At 46.8% G+C, this 19,549-nt stretch overlaps 1 protein-coding gene across 3 annotated transcripts in view; it reads right to left on the minus strand.

The window, feature by feature from the left end:
• Positions 1–19,549, minus strand: part of LOC125739605 (NACHT, LRR and PYD domains-containing protein 12-like) — a 728,681-nt gene that overhangs the window by 169,874 nt on the left and 539,258 nt on the right. Inside the window, exon 11 of one of the 3 annotated variants that reach the window (XM_049009881.1) lies at positions 2,706–2,798. The exons of the other annotated variants lie outside the window; for them this stretch is intronic. Within the exon in view, the coding sequence (XP_048865838.1) occupies positions 2,706–2,798 (93 nt within the window). The remainder of the gene's footprint in view (positions 1–2,705; positions 2,799–19,549) is intronic. 3 annotated transcript variants of the gene reach the window in all.

Below are 19,549 nucleotides of genomic sequence, written 5' to 3' on the forward strand. Positions count from 1 at the left end.
CAGGTGTGAGGGGTTTGACCTCAGAGCTGAAGCCAGGGACGAACAGCCTTCTTCTGTGACTCTACAGCCTGACAGCCTGCAGAGAGACAGACAATATCTCTCCAATAAATTAAAACACCTCACCACTATGAGTATTACTTTTATGTAAATCTGACGACTTCAATGAAGCTTTCATCAATTACACATTACAGTGTGGAATATGCAGTAATATTGACCTCAGTATCTCCAGTGTACAGTGTGAATCCCCCAGTCCAGCAGACAGCAGCTTCACCCCTGAATCCTGCAGCTCATTGTCACTCAGGTCCAGCTCTCTCAGCTGAGAGGAGTTTGATCTGAGAGCTGAAGCCAAAACTTCACAGCATGTCTCTGTGAGTCTACAGCTGTCCAGCCTGGAAAAGGAAACATGTTAAGATATAAATACATACACCACACACAGATATATCAAATAAAATATCAAAATAAACATTTTAAGTACAATAACACATGTAGCATATAGCTGTTATTTGTCTTAGTCAGAAACATAAATAGTTTTTACTTGACACTCCCCAGCCGAGACAAACCTGCTGTTTAATGACCTTACAGGGTGAGTTACCCTGAGACTCTGTAATATATGCATAAGTATTTTTATAAAGCTCTGAGCAGTGCTGGGGCTCAGTGATCAGCACTACAGCCGACCCAGGGGTTCTAGGGTTTTGGGTTCAGTTCCTGCCTGGGATATGTGTAAGTGTACATGTTTATGTGGGATTTGAATGTCCATCCATCCATCTATCCATCCATTTTCCAAACCGCTTATCCTACTGGGTCGCGGGGGGTCCGGAGCCTATCCCGGAAGCAATGGGCATGAGGCAGGGAACAACCCAGGATGGAGGACCAGCCCATGGCAGGGCACACTCACACACCATTCACTCACACATGCACACCTATGGGCAATTTAGTAACTCCAATTAGCCTCAGTATGTTTTTGGGCTGTGGGGGGGAAATCGGAGTACCCGGAGGAAACCCCACGACGACAAGGGGAGAACATGCAAACTCCACACACATGTAACCCAGGCGGAAACTCGAACCCAAGTCCCAGAGGTGTGAGGCAACAGTGCTAACAACTGCACCACCATGCCGCCCCCGATTTGAATGTCAAGAAGGGCTTAAGTTATTTTAATTACATTTTTTATATGACTTTTGAATTGCTGACACCATGACTGAAATCTTTATTTTCTGTTTTGCTGTAACTGAGAACCTGTTAAATTTCCAAAACACTAATCAGACAATTATCAATCCTGCCACATAGGGATGAAATAGCGATGCTTTATTCATCCCCCTGGTAAAATAGTGCTGTCGCCTCTCTGATCTTGCTCTCTCTGACACACACATACAGGTCAGAGTGCAGGGTTGGCCAGCATCCAGCCCCCTGAAGCTGGGGGGTAAGGGCCTTGCTCAAGGGCCCAAAACCAGCATTACTCTGCCGGCCAGGTATTTAAACCGGTGACCTTCTGACCACAGGTACAGTCCAAACCCACTGAACCACACACCACACCAAGAATGTTAAAAAATATACATATCCTGTAGTATCCAGAATGAAAAAGAATTTCTAGGTGTCCATATAAATACACTCTAATTGTTGTGATGATATAAAAAAGCAGTATCATGAATAACATCTGTACTTCTTTAGCAACAGACGTATGTAAGATCACTTACAGAGCTGTCCTAGATTTCTTGATCACAGGCAGCAGCCTCTGAAGACCTTCATCTGATCTGATGTATTTCTTCAGATCAAACACATCCAGCTCCTTATCTGACATCAGTAACACAAAGGCCAGAGCTGACCACTGTGCAGGTGAGAGGTCTGCTGCTGAAAGACTTCCTGAACTCAGGTATCTTTGTACTTCCTCTATTAGAGAATTGTCACCCAGTTCATTCAGACAGTGGAACAGGTTGATGGTCCTTTCTGCAGATAAATTCTCCTGAATTTTCTCCTTGATATACTGGGCCGTTTCCTTAATGTTATGTGAGCTGGGTCTTGTCTCTCCCAGTAGTTTTTGTAACAGAATCTTACTGGAGTCTGTTGAGAGGCCAAGGAGGAAGCGGAGGTAGAGGTCCAAGTGTCCATTCTTGCTCTTTAATGCCTGATCCACTGCAGTCTTTAGCAGGTCAGCTGATGAGTTTGACAGAAACACATATAAAGCAGCGAGATACTCCTGGATGCTCAGATGCACAAAGCAGTACACCTTCTCCTGATACAACCCATACTCCTCTTTAAAGACTTCTGTACACACTCCAGAGTAAACTGAAGCCTCAGTGACGTCAACACCATTCTCTGTCAGATCTTGCTCATAAAATATGAGATTGCCTTTCTCAAGGCTGTCAAAAGCCAGTTTACCAAGTTTCAAAAGGAATTCCTTGCTGTATTCCTTAAGTTTGGTTTCATAGTTTTTCATATACTTGTCATTTTTTAAGCTCACCTGGAAGATCAGGAAGTGTGTGTACATTTCAGTCAGAGTCCTTGGAATTTCTCCCGTGTCAGTCTCACTAAAAAGCCTTTCAAGGACAGTGGCTGAAATCCAGCAGAACACAGGAATGTGGCACATGATGAAGAGGCTCCTTGATGATTTCACATGTGTGATAATCCTGTTAGCCTGGCTCTGATCACTAAATCTCTTCCTGAAATACTCCTCCTTCTGGGCATCACTGAACCCTCGTATCTCTGTCACCTGGTGGACACACTCAGGAGGTATCTGATTGCCTGCTGCTGGCCGGGAGGTTATCCAGAGGAGAGCAGATGGAAGCAGATTCCCCTTAATGAGGTTAGTCAACAGCACATCCAGTGATGTTTTCTTTGTTACATCAAACCAGCTCTCATTCTTCTGAAAATCTAGAGGAAGGCGACACTCATCCAGACCATCAAAGATCAACAAAACTTTGTACCTACACAGCTCAGTGGATTCAAGCGATTTCAGTTCAGGGACAAAGTGGTGAAGCAGATCAATCAGACTGTATTCCTCCTTAATCAAATTCAGGTCCCGGAAAGGAAGAGCATATATGAAGTGAATGTCCTGGTTTGCTTTTCCTTCTACCCAGTCAAGAATAACTTTCTGCACAGAGACTGTTTTCCCGATACCTGCAACCCCTTTTGTGAGTACAGTTCTGATAGGTGTCACACGCCCATATAAGGGTTTAAATATATCATTGCACTTGACTGTAGCATCTTCTGTTCCCCTTTTCTTGGATGCTGTTTCAATCTGTCTCACTTCATGTTCATCACTGACTCCTCCAGCTCCCCCTTCAGTTATGTAGAGTTCTGTGTAAATCTCTTTGAGAAGTGTTGGCTGTCCTTCCTTAGCTTTCCCTTCAAATACACACTCAAATTTCTGCTTCAGATTACATTTGATTGTGCGCTGATACTGTGACAGAAGATGCCCTGAAATGAAATGAGAGCTTTTCAAAAAAAGCCAAACTCATTTAAGCCAAATTAAATTAAATAAATGATAAACTGAAATGTAACACATTTTTAATAAACTAGTTCTCTGTGGCAAATCAAACACACACTGAATGAGGTACAGGTCTTACTCTTCTCCAGTAAGTCAGCAAGATCATTTTGCTCCATGGTCCTCAGGATGTACAGTGTGATCTTCAGAGCTCCTTCTCTACCACAGGTCTTCTGCATCTGACCATCACTGTCCAGGTCATTGTCCTCCTCCAGCTGAGGCTCAGAGCATTCTGGGTCATTCTGATCCAGGTACCTTTTGAATTTCATCAGCTCATCCTTCAGAAACCTTTGAGCTTTTTTCTCCAGTAACTGAAATGAACAGTTACAGTTTAATTATTATCACTCTTTGCACCGTATCTGTTTATAACTTCATCTGTGAATTATGCTGCATTCCATTTCAACTTGTAACTTGGACATTTGTCTTCCTAGTGTGAAATTTCAACTGGAACCCTGAAGTCGGAATTCCAACTCGTGAAGTCGGGGGAACCACCACAACCCCGAACTCAGAATTCAAAATGGCTACTTTATATCAACAGAAGTTAAAGCTGTAGTTTTATAGTGTTTATTAGCAGTTATGTATTATGGTTGTACACATCGCTTTCTGTTGCTATGGTGTTTTTATGTGCAAATATCATGTAATGTGTTGTTATGAACTGGTATTGCTAACAATAACTAACAATTAACCTGAATACAACTGGGGCCTGTTTCAGAAATCAGGATTTCTTTCTTAGCCGGATAACTTGTCAGATTTAAAGTAGTCTGGGCTAAATATAAGTGAATGAAGATGAAGGCCATGTAAACTGGGGCACATTAAATACAAGAAGATATCTGGCTAAGCAAGAAATTCTGCTCTTTGAAACAGGTCCCTGGTTTTGCTAAATGGCTTTCCGACTTGCTGTACTGGAATGAGGGTAACTTGGGTGTGACGTCATTCACAGCTCTGGCTTCTGACATATGAGGTAAATGGAATGTAGCATTAGTTGTAAATATCATCTCTTTGATAGGATGAACTACTTATTGTACATCTGTAGAAGATATATGTCAATTTAGATAAAATTTAAAAAATATACTTCAATAATAAATGCACACCTTGAAGATGGATGATAAGTCTCCTTTATGTGGATGTGAACTACATCTATTCACTCGGTCCCTGTGAATAAAACACAAATATCCAAGCATCATATCGTTATTTATATAGATGTAACTGCCATCCACATTCTGAGCTTATTTCATTAGACTGGCTTCCTGACATCAGCTTGTTTATGACAGTATAAGAGAGGCAGTGACACCTAATGGCAGCAGAGAGAGACAGCAGGTAGCGGCCAGGAGAGACGGTTTGGCATGTAGCTCCCAGTCACTCAATGACATTCACTGGCTTCACAGGATTTCAAACAGATTTCAACTTAATTACCATAACTATCCAGGGCTGGAATCTGGGAGGGGACAGCCTGGCTCCTGCAATTTAGGGACCCCCAGCTGATCTCTAATTTTTATCATTTTTATTTGCTAAAAATATACATAGATCAAATGTTCACACCAAACCACTTATATTATCATTTTCATTGCAATAAAATGTATAATAATATAACAATATACTAATTTTGCATGACATCCCCCCCAGCAGCACTCCTGTTCCCCGTTTGGCTCCAAAAGCAGCTCGCTTAACCCCAAAGGGATTTATTCTGTCCCTTGATTCCAGGGTTAACACTAGACTGCCTGCAATACTCAGGGGCTTCCTGTCTCTCGCTGGGCTGCACCTCAGGTTCCCAGCAGGCCCAGGCTCTGGTGTGACCTCTGGCAGCTCCGTAGGATCTTGTCCAGTGTGAGAGAAAAACTGACTAGAGGGATATTTTGTAATCAGCTTTGAAACTGTATATTTGTGCAACTAATGCAAAAGTACCTGAGTGTTATGCAGCTGACAGCCAAGAATGTCAGCTTAAAAGAATTAAGAGTTAATATTCCTCTAGTCAGCTTCTCTCTCACAAGTGTTGTCCCTGGTCCCAGGTTCATAGCTCCTTAGTTCTGTTTGTTAATTGTTAGTTAATTTCACCTGTGTCCTGTTTCCAGTGTCTGCTCTGATTGGCTGATTGTTTTGAGTCCTCACACCTGCCGTTTGTTAGTCCCCATGATCTGTGTATTTTAGTTCCTGCCTGTGGTCAGTTCCCTCAATTAGTCATTGTATCACATGCTGTTGATCATGTGCTTTGTTTCTGTGTGTGTTGAATTCCTGTGTAGTTATTTTTCCCTTAGTTCTGCTCCCTGTTGCCCTGTTCTTTACTAGTGTTCCCCTCTGTTTTGTTGTTATAAGAACATAAGAACTATACAAACGAGAGGAGGCCATTCAGCCCATCAAGCTCGCTTGGGGAGAACTTAACTAATTACTCAGAGTTGTTAAAATCTTATCTAGCTCTGATTTAAAGGAACCCAAGGATTCAGCTTGCACTACGTTATCAGGAAGACTATTCCATACTCTGACTACAAGCTGTGTAAAGAAGTGCTTCCTTAAATCCAGTTTGAAATGTTCTCCCGCTAATTTCCACCTATGGCCACGAGTTCGTGTATTTGAACTAATGCTGAAGTAACTATTTGGTTGAACAGCATCCAAACCTGTTAGAATCTTATATACCTGGATCATGTCCCCCCTCAGTCTCCTTTGCTTGAGACTGAACAGATTTAGCTCAAGTATGACATTCCTCTAAGACCAGGAATCATTTTTGTGGCCCTACGCTGCACCTTTTCTAAAGCCACAATGTCCTTTTTAAGATATGGTGACCAAACCTGCACACAATATTCTAGGTGAGGTCTCACCAGGGAATTGTATAATCTTAGCATTACCTCCCTTGACTTAAACTCCACACACCTGGAGATACCCCAACATCCTATTGGCCTTTTTTATTGCTTCCACACACTGGTGAGAATGGGACATGGAAGCATCAACATACACACCAAGGTCTTTTTCATGATCAGCTACCTTTATTTCAGTGGGACCCATAAAATACCTGTATTTCATATTTCTGCTCCCTACATGGAGTACCGTACATTTGTTATGGCCTTTTGACCCCTCGTGGTTCCCTTATTTTCTGCTCTGTGTTGTTATAAATAAACCCCTGTCATGTTGGAGCCGCACTGTGGATCGTCATCCTTTCCTCACCTGCACCATCCGCCGATCCCATGATAACTAGCTAATTAGTAACAGGCTCTGTTCCATTAAACATGTTCAAACTGAAGCCCCAGTCTGAACAGAGCTAAAGAGCCCATGAGAATCTATTTATTATCAAAGCAGAAACATCCATCCCAGAAGACAATCTATTGTCCAGTCATGCTTAATCAATATAGAGCAGTAGCTGTTTTCCAGCTGCATGCTGAGGATTGACATTTAAAACTTACTTTTCAATCTACCTTCTAATTCCTGCTCACAAGAAGTCAGTCTTTACAGTGATCCTCAGTTTAACCTCAGACGTGATTTATACAGAAGACAGACAAAACCTCTGTTTAAATTTTCAAAGACAATGGGATTTGTATGAGTTAACATTTCAAAGTTGAATTTTTTTCTATTAGCTTGTATGTGCCTGTATGTCATTTGACTGAGAGTCTGAGTGTTTTAAACAATGTTTAAATGTATATTTACCTTTGATCTGTAGGAAAACGTTCTTCTCTGAATAAGATTGGTCGGTCCATTGACTTGTCACTCTTCATGGAAACAGAGCTGGGTGCAGGTGAGCCTGCTCTCTCCATCAGGACACTGTGGACAGTGAGAGGAAAGATCCTCATTATATAAATATAATTCATATAATGTGGACAGGGTCACATTAAACCTTCAGCTGTTTAACCTTCTGCTCTGTCTTCATCTACTTTGTTATGCTGTGAAGCTCTTCATGCAAAAATGCTTGTTTACATTTAGCTTTAATGTAAAATAAAGTCTCACCTAAAATGAAGATCCCAATATGAAAGGTTTAGTATCATTGTTACAGCCTCCATTACTAGACTTGCCTGTAGTTGCTTAATGTTATATAAATTTAGCCTTAAATTGTGATCCTCACAATAAATTTCACCAAGTTACCAATAAAAAAATATATAAAATATAAACTTTATTTTAGCGCATATTCAGAAAATCACCTCGCGCCCCAATTATGTGAAAAATTTAAGAATCAGCGCTAAGTGGCAGCAGAGGACCGCGTCCAGGGAGTACAATTAAATGTAAATACTTGGAGGAAATTAAATTTCATAAACTAAATAAATGATAAACATAAATAATGTACCCCACGGTATTGAATCAGTTAAGTCTCGAGGAAGTGAATTAAGTTAAGACTGATTACTCACTCTTTCGAGAATGCTGGAATGTTTATTTTTTATGACCGTGTGTAAAACAGCACAAACTCACAGGTTCTGTCTTACCTCTCAGTTCTCTTTGTTTTACACTCCGCTGGGGGGGGGTATTTCAGAAGCAGCTCCCCCCATTTCTGTGCCGATCTAGACCAGATGGCTCCTGCTGGGGCCTCTATGAACACGAAGAGTAAACATAGTACATACAAACATACATACAGACACATATGTATGTCTGGGGTGTCGCTGGACTGGTTTGAGAAACAGTATATAGCATCCGCTAACATATACAATACACTCCCAAATATAGCTTATTTATTACGTTGTATCTGTTGACTAAAATCTTACCTTGCAAAACAGAATCTTATCCGTGTTTCTTGACAAAATGGAGAGTCCAGCATTAAAATACTTTCACTTTCATTTACAAACAGGAAATGCTGCACATCAAACGCGGAAGCGGTCTAAGCAGAAATGAACACGGACTCAGTGACACGGCGTAGGATTTTTGGGGATATTATCCATGTCACTTAATAACAAGTAACAATAAGAGAAAGGGGACAAGCTCCCGCCGCCACCTAATTCTGTCATGACGCACATTTTGCGTTATACTTGTACATATAAAACGCGGTTCTGCAGTGACACTTAAATCAATAACACGCATAAATCATTATCACACTATCTTACTCATGATTCACTTTTCACATTTGTCCCCGCCCCACGGTTACTTTTGGGACGTTATAAAACGCTTAACGTGAAAAGCTTAATGTGGTTTAATCTACAAAAACAGCGACCAAAAACCACCAATTTTCTCACAGACATATCAACTGACAAAAAAATCTAAACCGAAATACTAGGAATATGGACTTCATCTTACGTTACGCGTTTTCCTCTCCATTGACGCTCATTATAAGGAAAAGGCTTAACGTGACTTAATGTACCGAAATAGCGACCAATAATCACCAATTTTCTCAGCGACATATCTGGTCACAAAAACTTTCACATTTTTCTTTGCAGCCACTTCAGATTAATATTTTATTAGTGCCATTTCCAATAGTATATTTATATATTACATGCCTTACAGTTGGAACTGAAAGTTTAAACCTCTTTTTATAGCCTTAACCTAAACCATGATACTGAACAATCTTTGTTTTCAGATCATTTGAGAGATCTTAGAAGATCCCATGCTGTTACTCTTCAGAGGAGAGTCAAAGAGAAGCAGGAATTGCAATTGGCCACCTTCAATTCCCTTTCTTATGATTAGACACACCAGTCTATGAAGTTCAAGGCTTAATGAGCTAATCCAGCCAATTTGCAAGTAATCAGTACTGAGCAGTTACATGCCTTCAAATGAGCAGAATTACAAGGTTACCCAAATTTTTTCAGAGCCAGTTTTTCACATTTGATTTAATTTCATACAACTGAATACTGCTTCACTAAAAATCTACCCCAGTACTCAGATGTTCCTGAAAGACATACTACTGTTATCTTTTTTGGTGGAAGTAGAGTAAATTATTATGCAGACTGAGAGCAGTTCCCAAACTTTTTCATATGACTGTATATATACACACAATATTAATTATATATACATTATACATATGTACAAGAATATTACAACAATTGTCATAGTTATATTCTTAACATTCATCCAACAGCCACTCTCAAGGTTCACCTCTCAACAGTCAATTTAAAGGTTACATTTAAGTTCTATTTTATTAGCAGACCACCATTACAGCCTATATAGCATATATTGCAAATAAATACATTAGTAAGTGCACAAAATCATCTGATCGTTTAATCGTTGCTTGTACTGACTACCACAAATTTCTAATGTGTTCAAGCTGAATCAGTAAATGTGGTATTTTCACTGGAAATGAACACTTTGCAACACAATGTGGGTTGAGAAATCTTCAGGTCCAATTTATGTTGTATAGCACGTTCTTACAACATTACATCGTCACAAAGCGCTTTACAGCATCCCCACCCAAAGCCCCCAGAGAGTAAGCCAGAGGTGACAGTGGCAAGGAAAAACTCCCAAGAAGGAAGAAACCTTGGGAGGGACCAGACTCAGAGGGGGAGCCCAACCGCCTGGGGCTGGCAGGGAGAGTCAAAGTCCCAGTTCACATTGTCCCAGTCTTAACATCTGAGACACAAAGCAGGGGGCAGGGAGGTGATGACAGGCAAGTGGCGGAGCTGCTTCATATGGCAGGACGAACAGTGGTACAGCAGCAGGGCATAGAGGGAAGGCATCACAGGCAGAAGGGCAGACAGGGAAGGGATCACTGGCAGAAGGGCATAGAGGGAAGGCATCACTGGCAGAAGGGCATAGAGGGAAGGCATCACTGGCAGAAGGGCATAGAGGGAAGGCATCACTGGCAGAAGGGCATAGAGGGAAGGCATCACTGGCAGAAGGGCATACAGGGAAGGCGTCACGGGCAGAAGGGCATACAGGGAAGGCGTCACGGGCAGAAGGGCATACAGGGAAGGCATCACGGGCAGAGGGGCATACAGGGAAGGCATCAGAGGCAGAAGGGCATAGAGGGAAGGCATCACAGGCAGAAGGGAATACAGGGTAGGTATCACGGGCAGAAGGGCATACAGGGAAGGCATCACGGGCAGAAGGGCATACAGGGTAGGTATCACGGGCAGAAGGGCATACAGGGAAGGCATCACGGGCAGAAGGGCATACAGGGTAGGTATCACGGGCAGAAGGGCATACAGGGAAGGCATCACGGGCAGAAGGGCATACAGGGAAGGCATCACGGGCAGAAGGGCATACAGGGTAGGTATCACAGGCAGAAGGGCATACAGGGAAGGCATCACGGGCAGAAGGGCAGACAGGGTAGGTATCACGGGCAGAAGGGCATACAGGGAAGGCATCACGGGCAGAAGGGAATACAGGGAAGGCATCACGGGCAGAAGGGCATACAGGGTAGGTATCACGGGCAGAAGGGCATACAGGGAAGGCATCACGGGCAGAAGGGCGTACAGGGAAGGCATCACGGGCAGAGGGGCATACAGGGAAGGCATCACGGGCAGAAGGGCATACAGGGAAGGCATCACGGGCAGAAGGGCATACAGGGTAGGTATCACGGGCAGAAGGGCATACAGGGAAGGCATCACGGGCAGAAGGGCATACAGGGAAGGCATCACGGGCAGAAGGGCATACAGGGAAGGCATCACGGGCAGAAGGGCATACAGGGAAGGCATCACGGGCAGAAGGGCATACAGGGTAGGTATCACGGGCAGAAGGGCATACAGGGAAGGCATCACGGGCAGAAGGGCATACAGGGAAGGCATCACGGGCAGAAGGGCATACAGGGAAGGCATCACGGGCAGAAGGGCGTACAGGGAAGGCATCACGGGCAGAAGGGCGTACGGAGAAGGCATCACGGGCAGAAGGGCATACAGGGAAGGCATCACGGGCAGAAGGGCATACATGGAAGGCGTCACGGGCAGAAGGGCATACAGGGAAGGCATCACGGGCAGAAGGGCATACATGGAAGGCGTCACGGGCAGAAGGGCATACAGGGAAGGCATCACGGGCAGAAGGGCATACAGGGAAGGCATCACGGGCAGAAGGGCATACAGGGAAGGCATCACGGGCAGAAGGGCATACAGGTAAGGCATCACGGGCAGAAGGGCATACAGGGAAGGCATCACGGGCAGAAGGGCATACAGGGAAGGCATCACGGGCAGAAGGGCATACAGGGAAGGCATCACGGGCAGAAGGGCGTACGGAGAAGGCATCACGGGCAGAAGGGCATACATGGAAGGCGTCACGGGCAGAAGGGCATACAGGGAAGGCATCACGGGCAGAAGGGCATACAGGGAAGGCATCACGGGCAGAAGGGCATACAGGGAAGGCATCACGGGCAGAAGGGCATACAAGGAAGGCGTCACAGGCAGAAGGGCATACAGGTGTAGGTATCACAGGCAGAAGGGCATACAGGGAAGGCATCACGGGCAGAAGGGCATACAGGGAAGGCATCACTGACAGAAGGACATACAGGGAAGGCAAAACGGGCAGAAGGGCATACAGGTAAGGCATCACGGGCAGAAGGGCATACAGGGAAGGCATCACGGGCAGAAGGGCATACAGGGAAGGCATCACGGGCAGAAGGGCATACAGGGAAGGCATCACGGGCAGAAGGGCATACAGGGAAGGCATCTCGGGCAGAAGGGCATACAGGGAAGGTATCACTGGCAGAAGGGCATACATGGAAGGCGTCACAGGCAGAAGGGCATACAGGGAAGGCATCACGGGCAGAAGGGCATACAGGGAAGGCATCACGGGCAGAAGGGCATACAGGGAAGGCATCACGGGCAGAAGGGCATACAGGGAAGGCATCACGGGCAGAAGGGCATACAAGGAAGGCGTCACAGGCAGAAGGGCATACAGGTGTAGGTATCACAGGCAGAAGGGCATACAGGGAAGGCGTCACAGGCAGAAGGGCATACAGGTGTAGGAATTATTAGCTCAGGTAAATTTTAATATCTCCACCAATACGTTTTGAAATTAATTAACTTTTAATTAATTATTATTTAATGCTGATTAGTAACCAATTGTTATGCCGAATGGTCGGCTCCTCCAAACTCAATTGCGAGTCTGTTAATGTGAGACTTAAATGGGATTCATTAATAACCAGTATCGCTTAATAACCTGGGTTAGTGGGCTCGTCCAGCGAGCTGGGTCACCAGGTAATGTAAACGATCGGTAGCGAAGCTCCCCTCACAGCCAATGAGAGAGAGTCTCGCGATATTTCAGGCGAGTTTGAGGTTTCAGAGCGTAGTAGCCAGATCGCACAGAGGCAGGGACTATTCTGAGCACTCAATGACGGAGGCTGAAGTTGTGTAAAAAGACATGCATTTATTCCTACAACTAACATAAGACAGACATTATACCTAACAAACAATAAACATGAAATAACGGAAAAGACACAAACGATGTAATCATGAAAATGCAGTGACCAGATTTAAGATGATTAACCTAAAAAGGGAAAAACTGTTCTGCAAAGCAAGCAGTTTGTAGGAATATAAACCTAAAGGAATATAGCAGGTGAATAGGACAGTTTAGGTTGTTAGAAAGGAAAGGAAGTTGGTTTACTTGGATGCAGGAAAGGGGGAGATCTTTGCAGTTGGTTGCAGTGGCTGATGAGCTGATGGGTGATGGCTCTCAGGGAGGCGCGGTGTTTGCAGCGGTTGTTGGAGTGGAGTCCCTCCGGTTCTTTCTTCTGGTGAAGCTTGGGCTGAGTTGCAGTTCTTTGGGTCTTCATTGACGGGCTTCAAGAAGGCTGCTTGTTTCTCCTTTTTCTTCCCTTTTCTCCGCCTTTTTCTCCCCTTTTCTCCCCCCTTTCTCTGAGGTGCCAGGTTTTATAGCATAAGGTTCGTGATTAGGAGTGACCAGGAATTCGAGTCCTGGACCAATGGCTGACCATCCATTTGGCGGGCTTCGGAAGGGGGTCGGTATCAGTCTTTTTGGGATTTATGACCAGACTGACTTCTCTGGTAATGGTGATTTTCATTAGGCTGGTGTAACTTTTGATATATCCACTTTTGTGGTAACCACTGACCAGATTTGGAAACTGGAGTGATTTTCCTTCGGTTTGATACCAAACATGCCGTACCAGCCTAGCGGTTCACACCAAATACCATCTGTGATGATTAATTAATGATTACTTATATTATGCTATTATGTTATGTTCTATTACTCACACCAGTATGTGGTATATATGGTAGACAGTATAGGTTACACCTCAACAGATGTATACCCTTTTATACAGACATTATATGACATTCTCTTGTCATCAGCACATCTTACCCTTGGATAGGTATGGTGAAATACAAAGATCAGATAAGGGTTGCCGAGGAATGTGGCAAAGCAAAAAGGGGGGGGAAGGTTTGTCAGACAAAGGAAAAGAATCTTCGAAAGTTAGGGCACACTAAGATCCCTGGTTAGACTATTCAATTTCCAAGATTATTCTGGTATAACATATATGCAGTGGTAGCTATACCTATTTATTTATTCAAATTTATACAAGTGTTTAGGTGTGAGGGGTAAAATAATTGATACTCTGTGAACATGGTTATAAGGGTGGCACACAAAACTGAGACTGTCTAAGGACACACACACAAACATGATTTGCATATTGAGACATAAGCATCATACTACACAGGGTATACAAAACCAAACTTAACAGAAACTTTCTGTGGGGTGCTGGGTGAGTGGTACGTAAGGCAGGATGTCGGGGGAGGGGGTTGTGGGCCAAGTCGAGGGGCCCCTGTCCCTGGGGATCCACTCTGCTATCTGTAGGTCATTAAAACTTTGAGCAATAAAAGTTGGAGTGCTGGCCTCCCTGATTATCTATGTGTGTGGGGTCACAAACCCCCCTTTGGGGCCTAGGTCGATGTGTGCCTTCTCGTACCAGGGTAGGCCTTGTCTCAGGCCACCTGGAATTTAAGCTTTGTGATATGTGCATGTGTGATCCTACACAGGGAAGGTATCACTGGCAGAAGGGCATACAGGGAAGGCGTCACAGGCAGAAGGGCGTACGGAGAAGGCGTCACAGGCAGAAGGGCGTACGGAGAAGGCGTCATAGGCAGAAGGGCGTACAGGGAAGGCATCACAGGCAGAAGAGCATACAGGGAAGACATCACAGGCAGAAGGGCATACGGAGAAGGCGTCATAGGCAGAAGGTCATACAGGAAAGGCGTCACGGGCAGAAGGGCATAGAGGGAAGGCATCACGGGCAGAAGGGCATACAGGGAAGGCATCACAGGCAGAAGGGCATACGGAGAAGGCGTCATAGGCAGAAGGTCATACAGGAAAGGCGTCACGGGCAGAAGGGCATAGAGGGAAGGCATCACGGGCAGAAGGGCATACAGGGAAGGCATCACGGGCAGAAGGGCATACAGGGAAGGCATCACGGGCAAAAGGGCATACAGGGAAGGCATCACGGGCAGAAGGGCATACAGGGTAGGTATCACAGGCAGAAGGGCATACAGGGAAGGCATCATGGGCAGAAGGGCATACAGGGAAGGCATCACGGGCAGAGGGGCATACAGGGAAGGCATCACGGGCAGAAGGGCATACAGGGAAGGCATCACGGGCAGAAGGGCGTACTGGGAAGGCATCACAGGCAGAAGGGCGTACAGGGAAGGTATCACAGGCAGAAGGGCGTACGGAGAAGGCGTCACAGGCAGAAGGGCGTACGGAGAAGGCGTCACAGGCAGAAGGGCGTACGGAGAAGGCGTCACAGGCAGAAGGGTGTACAGGGAAGGCATCACAGGCAGAAGGGCGTACAGGGAAGGCGTCACAGGCAGAAGGGCGTACGGAGAAGGCGTCACAGGCAGAAGGGCGTACGGAGAAGGCGTCACAGGCAGAAGGGCATACAGGGAAGGCATCACAGGCAGAAGAGCGTACAGGGAAGGTATCACAGGCAGAAGGGCGTACGGGGAAGGCATCACAGGCAGAAGGACAAGCTCACCAGAAGGGCATAACAGGTAGTCTCAGGTAGTCGGGTAGGCAGGATATCTTGAAAATTTGGGGTCTCCAGGCAGCACAGTCCAGGAGAGGTAAGGGAAATAACAAGTGCAATTATCAAAATTAGGGGAGACTAGAGACAGTACAAACGGTTAGATGAATGCATTATGTAAGCTCTGGCAGATAAGGCTATGGCAGCATAAATAGGAGGGAGAGGCAGGTGGGAATGCAGGCATGGGGGGTCCCTGAAACGTCAGCACTGCAGTTCCACGAGGGGGTGTGAAGCTAGAGTGACAGCACTGACAGTTCAGTTCATCCAAAGCCAATGGCACCGATCCCCACCCAGCTCTACACCTCACACTACAGGTCTGACTGGGAGTGAGTAGTTAGCTAGAGCTAGAACTAGAGTCCCTATAAGCATGGGTGTCACCTACATTAAATCTGAGGGGGACATGTCCCCTTCACATTTCATAATTATTCGTTTGCCCCCCCTCCCTGTTACGCCCGGCTCGTCCGCTCCTCCTGTGTGCCACGCCCCCCTGATTACCCACGTGTTTTCTCCCGATTGTACCCAGCTGTGTCCTGTTACTTTGCTTAGTCCCGTGTATATCAGTCCGTGTCTGCCCCGAGTCCATTGTCTGTCATTGTTGATGTTAGTTCGCGTCAGATGTTTCCTGCTCTCCGTTCCCCCGATTCCCTTATTAAAATCCTAGTTTAGCCCGTAATTCGCCTGTCTGCCTGCTTCCTGTCTGCTCGCCTGCCCGTTCGCCTAATCCGCGTTCAGCGATCGTGACAGAATGACAGACCGCAAAAAGAAAGGCACCCGGTGAAGGAAGAGAATACCGGAGGAGATGATCCGCCTGGGAGCCTGTTCGCTCTCCCGGCTATGGATCGCTTCGGAGGACGAGGAGGAGAAGCCCGTCCGATCTGCAGCCCTAGGGCCGACCCCACAGGATTCCTACCCCATGTGGAGGTACTGGCCTTCGAGTGAGGACGAGGAGGAAGAGCCCTTCCTCTACCCTTACCAGGAGCCGGAGCCAATTCTCTCACCGTCCGTTTTCACGGACATCGCGCAACCTCTCGTCACCGCTGGGCACCAGAGAAGGAGGAGGAGACCGGCAATCGCCTGTCCCGAGGAGCTCCCTCTGTTAACGCCTACGGACCCACAGCTCTCTCCCCCTGCAGCAAACACCCCGGAGGCGCCACCCACGCCTCACCCAGGGAAGCCGGCAGACTGCGCCTCCCAGTTCTTTGCCCTCCAAGGGTTGTTCTGGAGGATCTGGGAGGAACTGGTCCCTCCAGTAAGTCGGGAGGTAAAAGAGCTTATGGCGCGACTCCAGAGGAGCTTCGCTGCGTTTACTCCCACCTCTGACCAGGAAGAGCTGGAGAGTATGGCAGAGGACGTTCGGCAGCTCCTCCAGCTCCAGAGGGCTGCGGTCCCCACTTCCGTACAGCAGCCGCCGCCCGCGGATCCCGCTCCCATGCGGCCGCCGCCGCCCGCGGATCCCTCTCCCGCGCGGCCGCCTTCTCTGCCTGCGCAGCCGCCTTCTCCGCTTGCGCAGCCGCCTTCTCCACCTGCAGCAGCTCCAGAGCCGCACCTGTCCGCGGCTCCAGAGCCCAAGCTGCCGCCTTCGCCGCCTGCGCAGCCGCCCCCTCCGTCTGCTGCAGCTCCCGAGGCCCCCCCTCCGCTTGCTGCAGCTCCCGAGGCGCCCCCTCCGCCTGCAGCTCCAGTCCCTTCTGCCCTAGTCCCCGAGGAGGTCCCAGAGGACTCCATCGTGGCTCCTCCCTCTTCGGAGGTAGAGGAGCTAGAATGGGACCCCTCGGGGACCCTTCTGGTGACTCCTGTGCCCTCAGCCCAGCGAACTCGACCCCAGAGGGGGGTCGTAATGTCTGTATCCCGTAAAGGGAGGGGACACAGACGCAGGGCTAGGGTCCCGCCCGCCCTGCCCCCTGGCTCGCCCTCCCTCGCCTGCGCTAGGGCTCAGTGGGCGCCAGCGGGTCCTGGCCCTCCGGGTTGGCTGTCGCCTGCGGATCCCCCTCCTCGCCCTCGTCGCCCTGCCTCGCTCCCTCCGCCGGATCCTCGGCGGTCGCCTGCGGGTGCCCCTGAGGTGGCTCCTCGGTCGCCTGCTGGTCCCCCGCCTCCTGCGCGTAGGAGGACGTCGCCGCCTACGGCGGCTCCCCCCCTCTCCTTGCCCTCGCCCAGGTCCCTTCCGGCTCCCTCGTCCCCTTCCCTGGTTCCCCCTCCGACTCCCTCCTTCGTCCCTGCTTCGGTCCCTCGCCCTGTCTCCTCAGCCCCTCCGGGGTCCCCTCCGGCTCCGGCCTCCCGGCCGCCTGCGGCCCCTCCGGCTGCCTCCCGTCGCCCGCTGGGTCTCCCTTGGGCTCCCCTCTATTCCCCCTCCTTGTCTCCCTTCGCTCCTGCCTTTGTCCCTGCGTTCCCCTCTCCTCCTTCCGTCATTGTCCCTCCTGTCTCTACTTCCCCTTTCTTTGTCCCTCGTCCTGTCATTCCTCCTGTTCCTCCTTCTCTCCCTGGGTTCCCTCTGTTCACTCCCGGCCCTTTTGTTCCGTCTGTTCCCTCCGTGTCCCCGTTTCTGGTCTGTCTGTCCGCCTTTCCTGTCTTGTGTAGTGTCCTGTCTTGGCTCCTGCCCCTTTGTCAGTTTTGCCTGTCTGTCTTGTTCCCTGTTCCACGTTGATCTGGTTTTGCTTTTGTCTTTCAGGTTCTGGTTCCCCGGTCTCGTCCCATCCTTCGCCTCCTCCCGGGCGCGCCCGGTGTAGCGTGCCTTTGGGGGGGGTTCTGTTACGCCCGGCTCATCCGCTCCTCCTGTGTGCCACGCCCCCCTGATTACCCACGTGTTTTCTCCCGATTTTCAGCGATCGTGACACCCCCTATTTAACATAAAATATTAGCTTTATGCCAGTGTGCCCCTCCCCCACATTCAAAATGCTACTGACACCCCTGCTATAAGCTCGACTAAACAAGTATGTTTTTAGTCTAGACTTGAATATTGAGAGTGAACCTGAATTGAATCAGCCTCACAAAAGCAGGATGTTCAGAACTATATCCACATCACTGAAGCATCCATCATAGTCCTTGATCGTCAGATTCTAAATATGCCCGTTACTTTAAAACTGATATCAACCACAAATCTATATTATTTTTCAGGTGAATTTAATTCTCCATTACTTAATATACTGACAAGTTTTGATGGAGAATGATAAACTTAAAATTATTATTAATTTTGCTAGGTGTTACACTGATGACACACGGAAAAACCCACAAGAAATTACACAGATTGACGCAGTAACTGACTACTCGGGAAACAGTCACAGTCACAGAAATATAGAACCATACCTACCAATGAACGCAGACACTTCTTAAATTCTAAATCTTAAATAGTGCAACAACATTCGCCCCTTCTGCCTACTAAAAACTCCTCATCCAGCACGTTAGTTTCCAGGGGGCGTCTGCTACATTAGGCACCTCCTATGCAGGCGAACAATAACTAAAGGGACGGCTATTGGATGGAGGTCCATTGGAAGTCAGGGGGTTTCCTACGTGGAGGTTCCTGTAGCCAGAAGGGGGCGTCTGCAAATAATAATTTAAAAAACTAAATATGTGAACACCTTACAGTCCATTACATTTATTTGTTTTTTTTAATGCTTTCTTTTGTCTTACAACGGAAATGGAAAAGGCTTAATGTGAGAAAAAAAACGCATATTCCTAATATTTTGTATTTGAAAGAAAAGGTGAAAATCTTTATGACCAGATGTCTGAGAGAAATTTGGTGATTATTGGTCCCTGTTTTGGTACATTAAACCATATTAAGCCTTTTTCACGTTAATCCGATCAAGGGTGAGTATAAAAGGATCATCCACCAATCCGATCTAGATTTTTCAAATGAATTAAATACTTTTTACAATCGTTTTTATTGTCATGATTTTAAAGAAGAGCAATTTTTAAAAATATTGCCCCGGGGAACAATTGTGTATATATTGATAAAAAGCTGGTTGTGGACATTTTTTAAATATAAAGGAAAGGAAAAGTCGTGGTCCTGATGAATTAGAGGCTGTTTTCTTAAACACTGTGCAGGATAGTTGGCAGATATATTTTGTTATATTTTTAGGTCGTCACTTCATCTTCATAAGGTTCCCAGCCTTTGGAAAGATTCTATAATTGTACCGGTGCCAAAAAACAAGGCTCCAAAACTATCGGAGGATTACAGGCCTGTAGCACGTACCTCTCTTGTGATGAAGTCACTTGAGGAAAT

Source organism: Brienomyrus brachyistius, chromosome 4 (genome assembly GCF_023856365.1).
Source record: "Brienomyrus brachyistius isolate T26 chromosome 4, BBRACH_0.4, whole genome shotgun sequence".
Classification (NCBI taxonomy): domain Eukaryota; kingdom Metazoa; phylum Chordata; class Actinopteri; order Osteoglossiformes; family Mormyridae; genus Brienomyrus; species Brienomyrus brachyistius.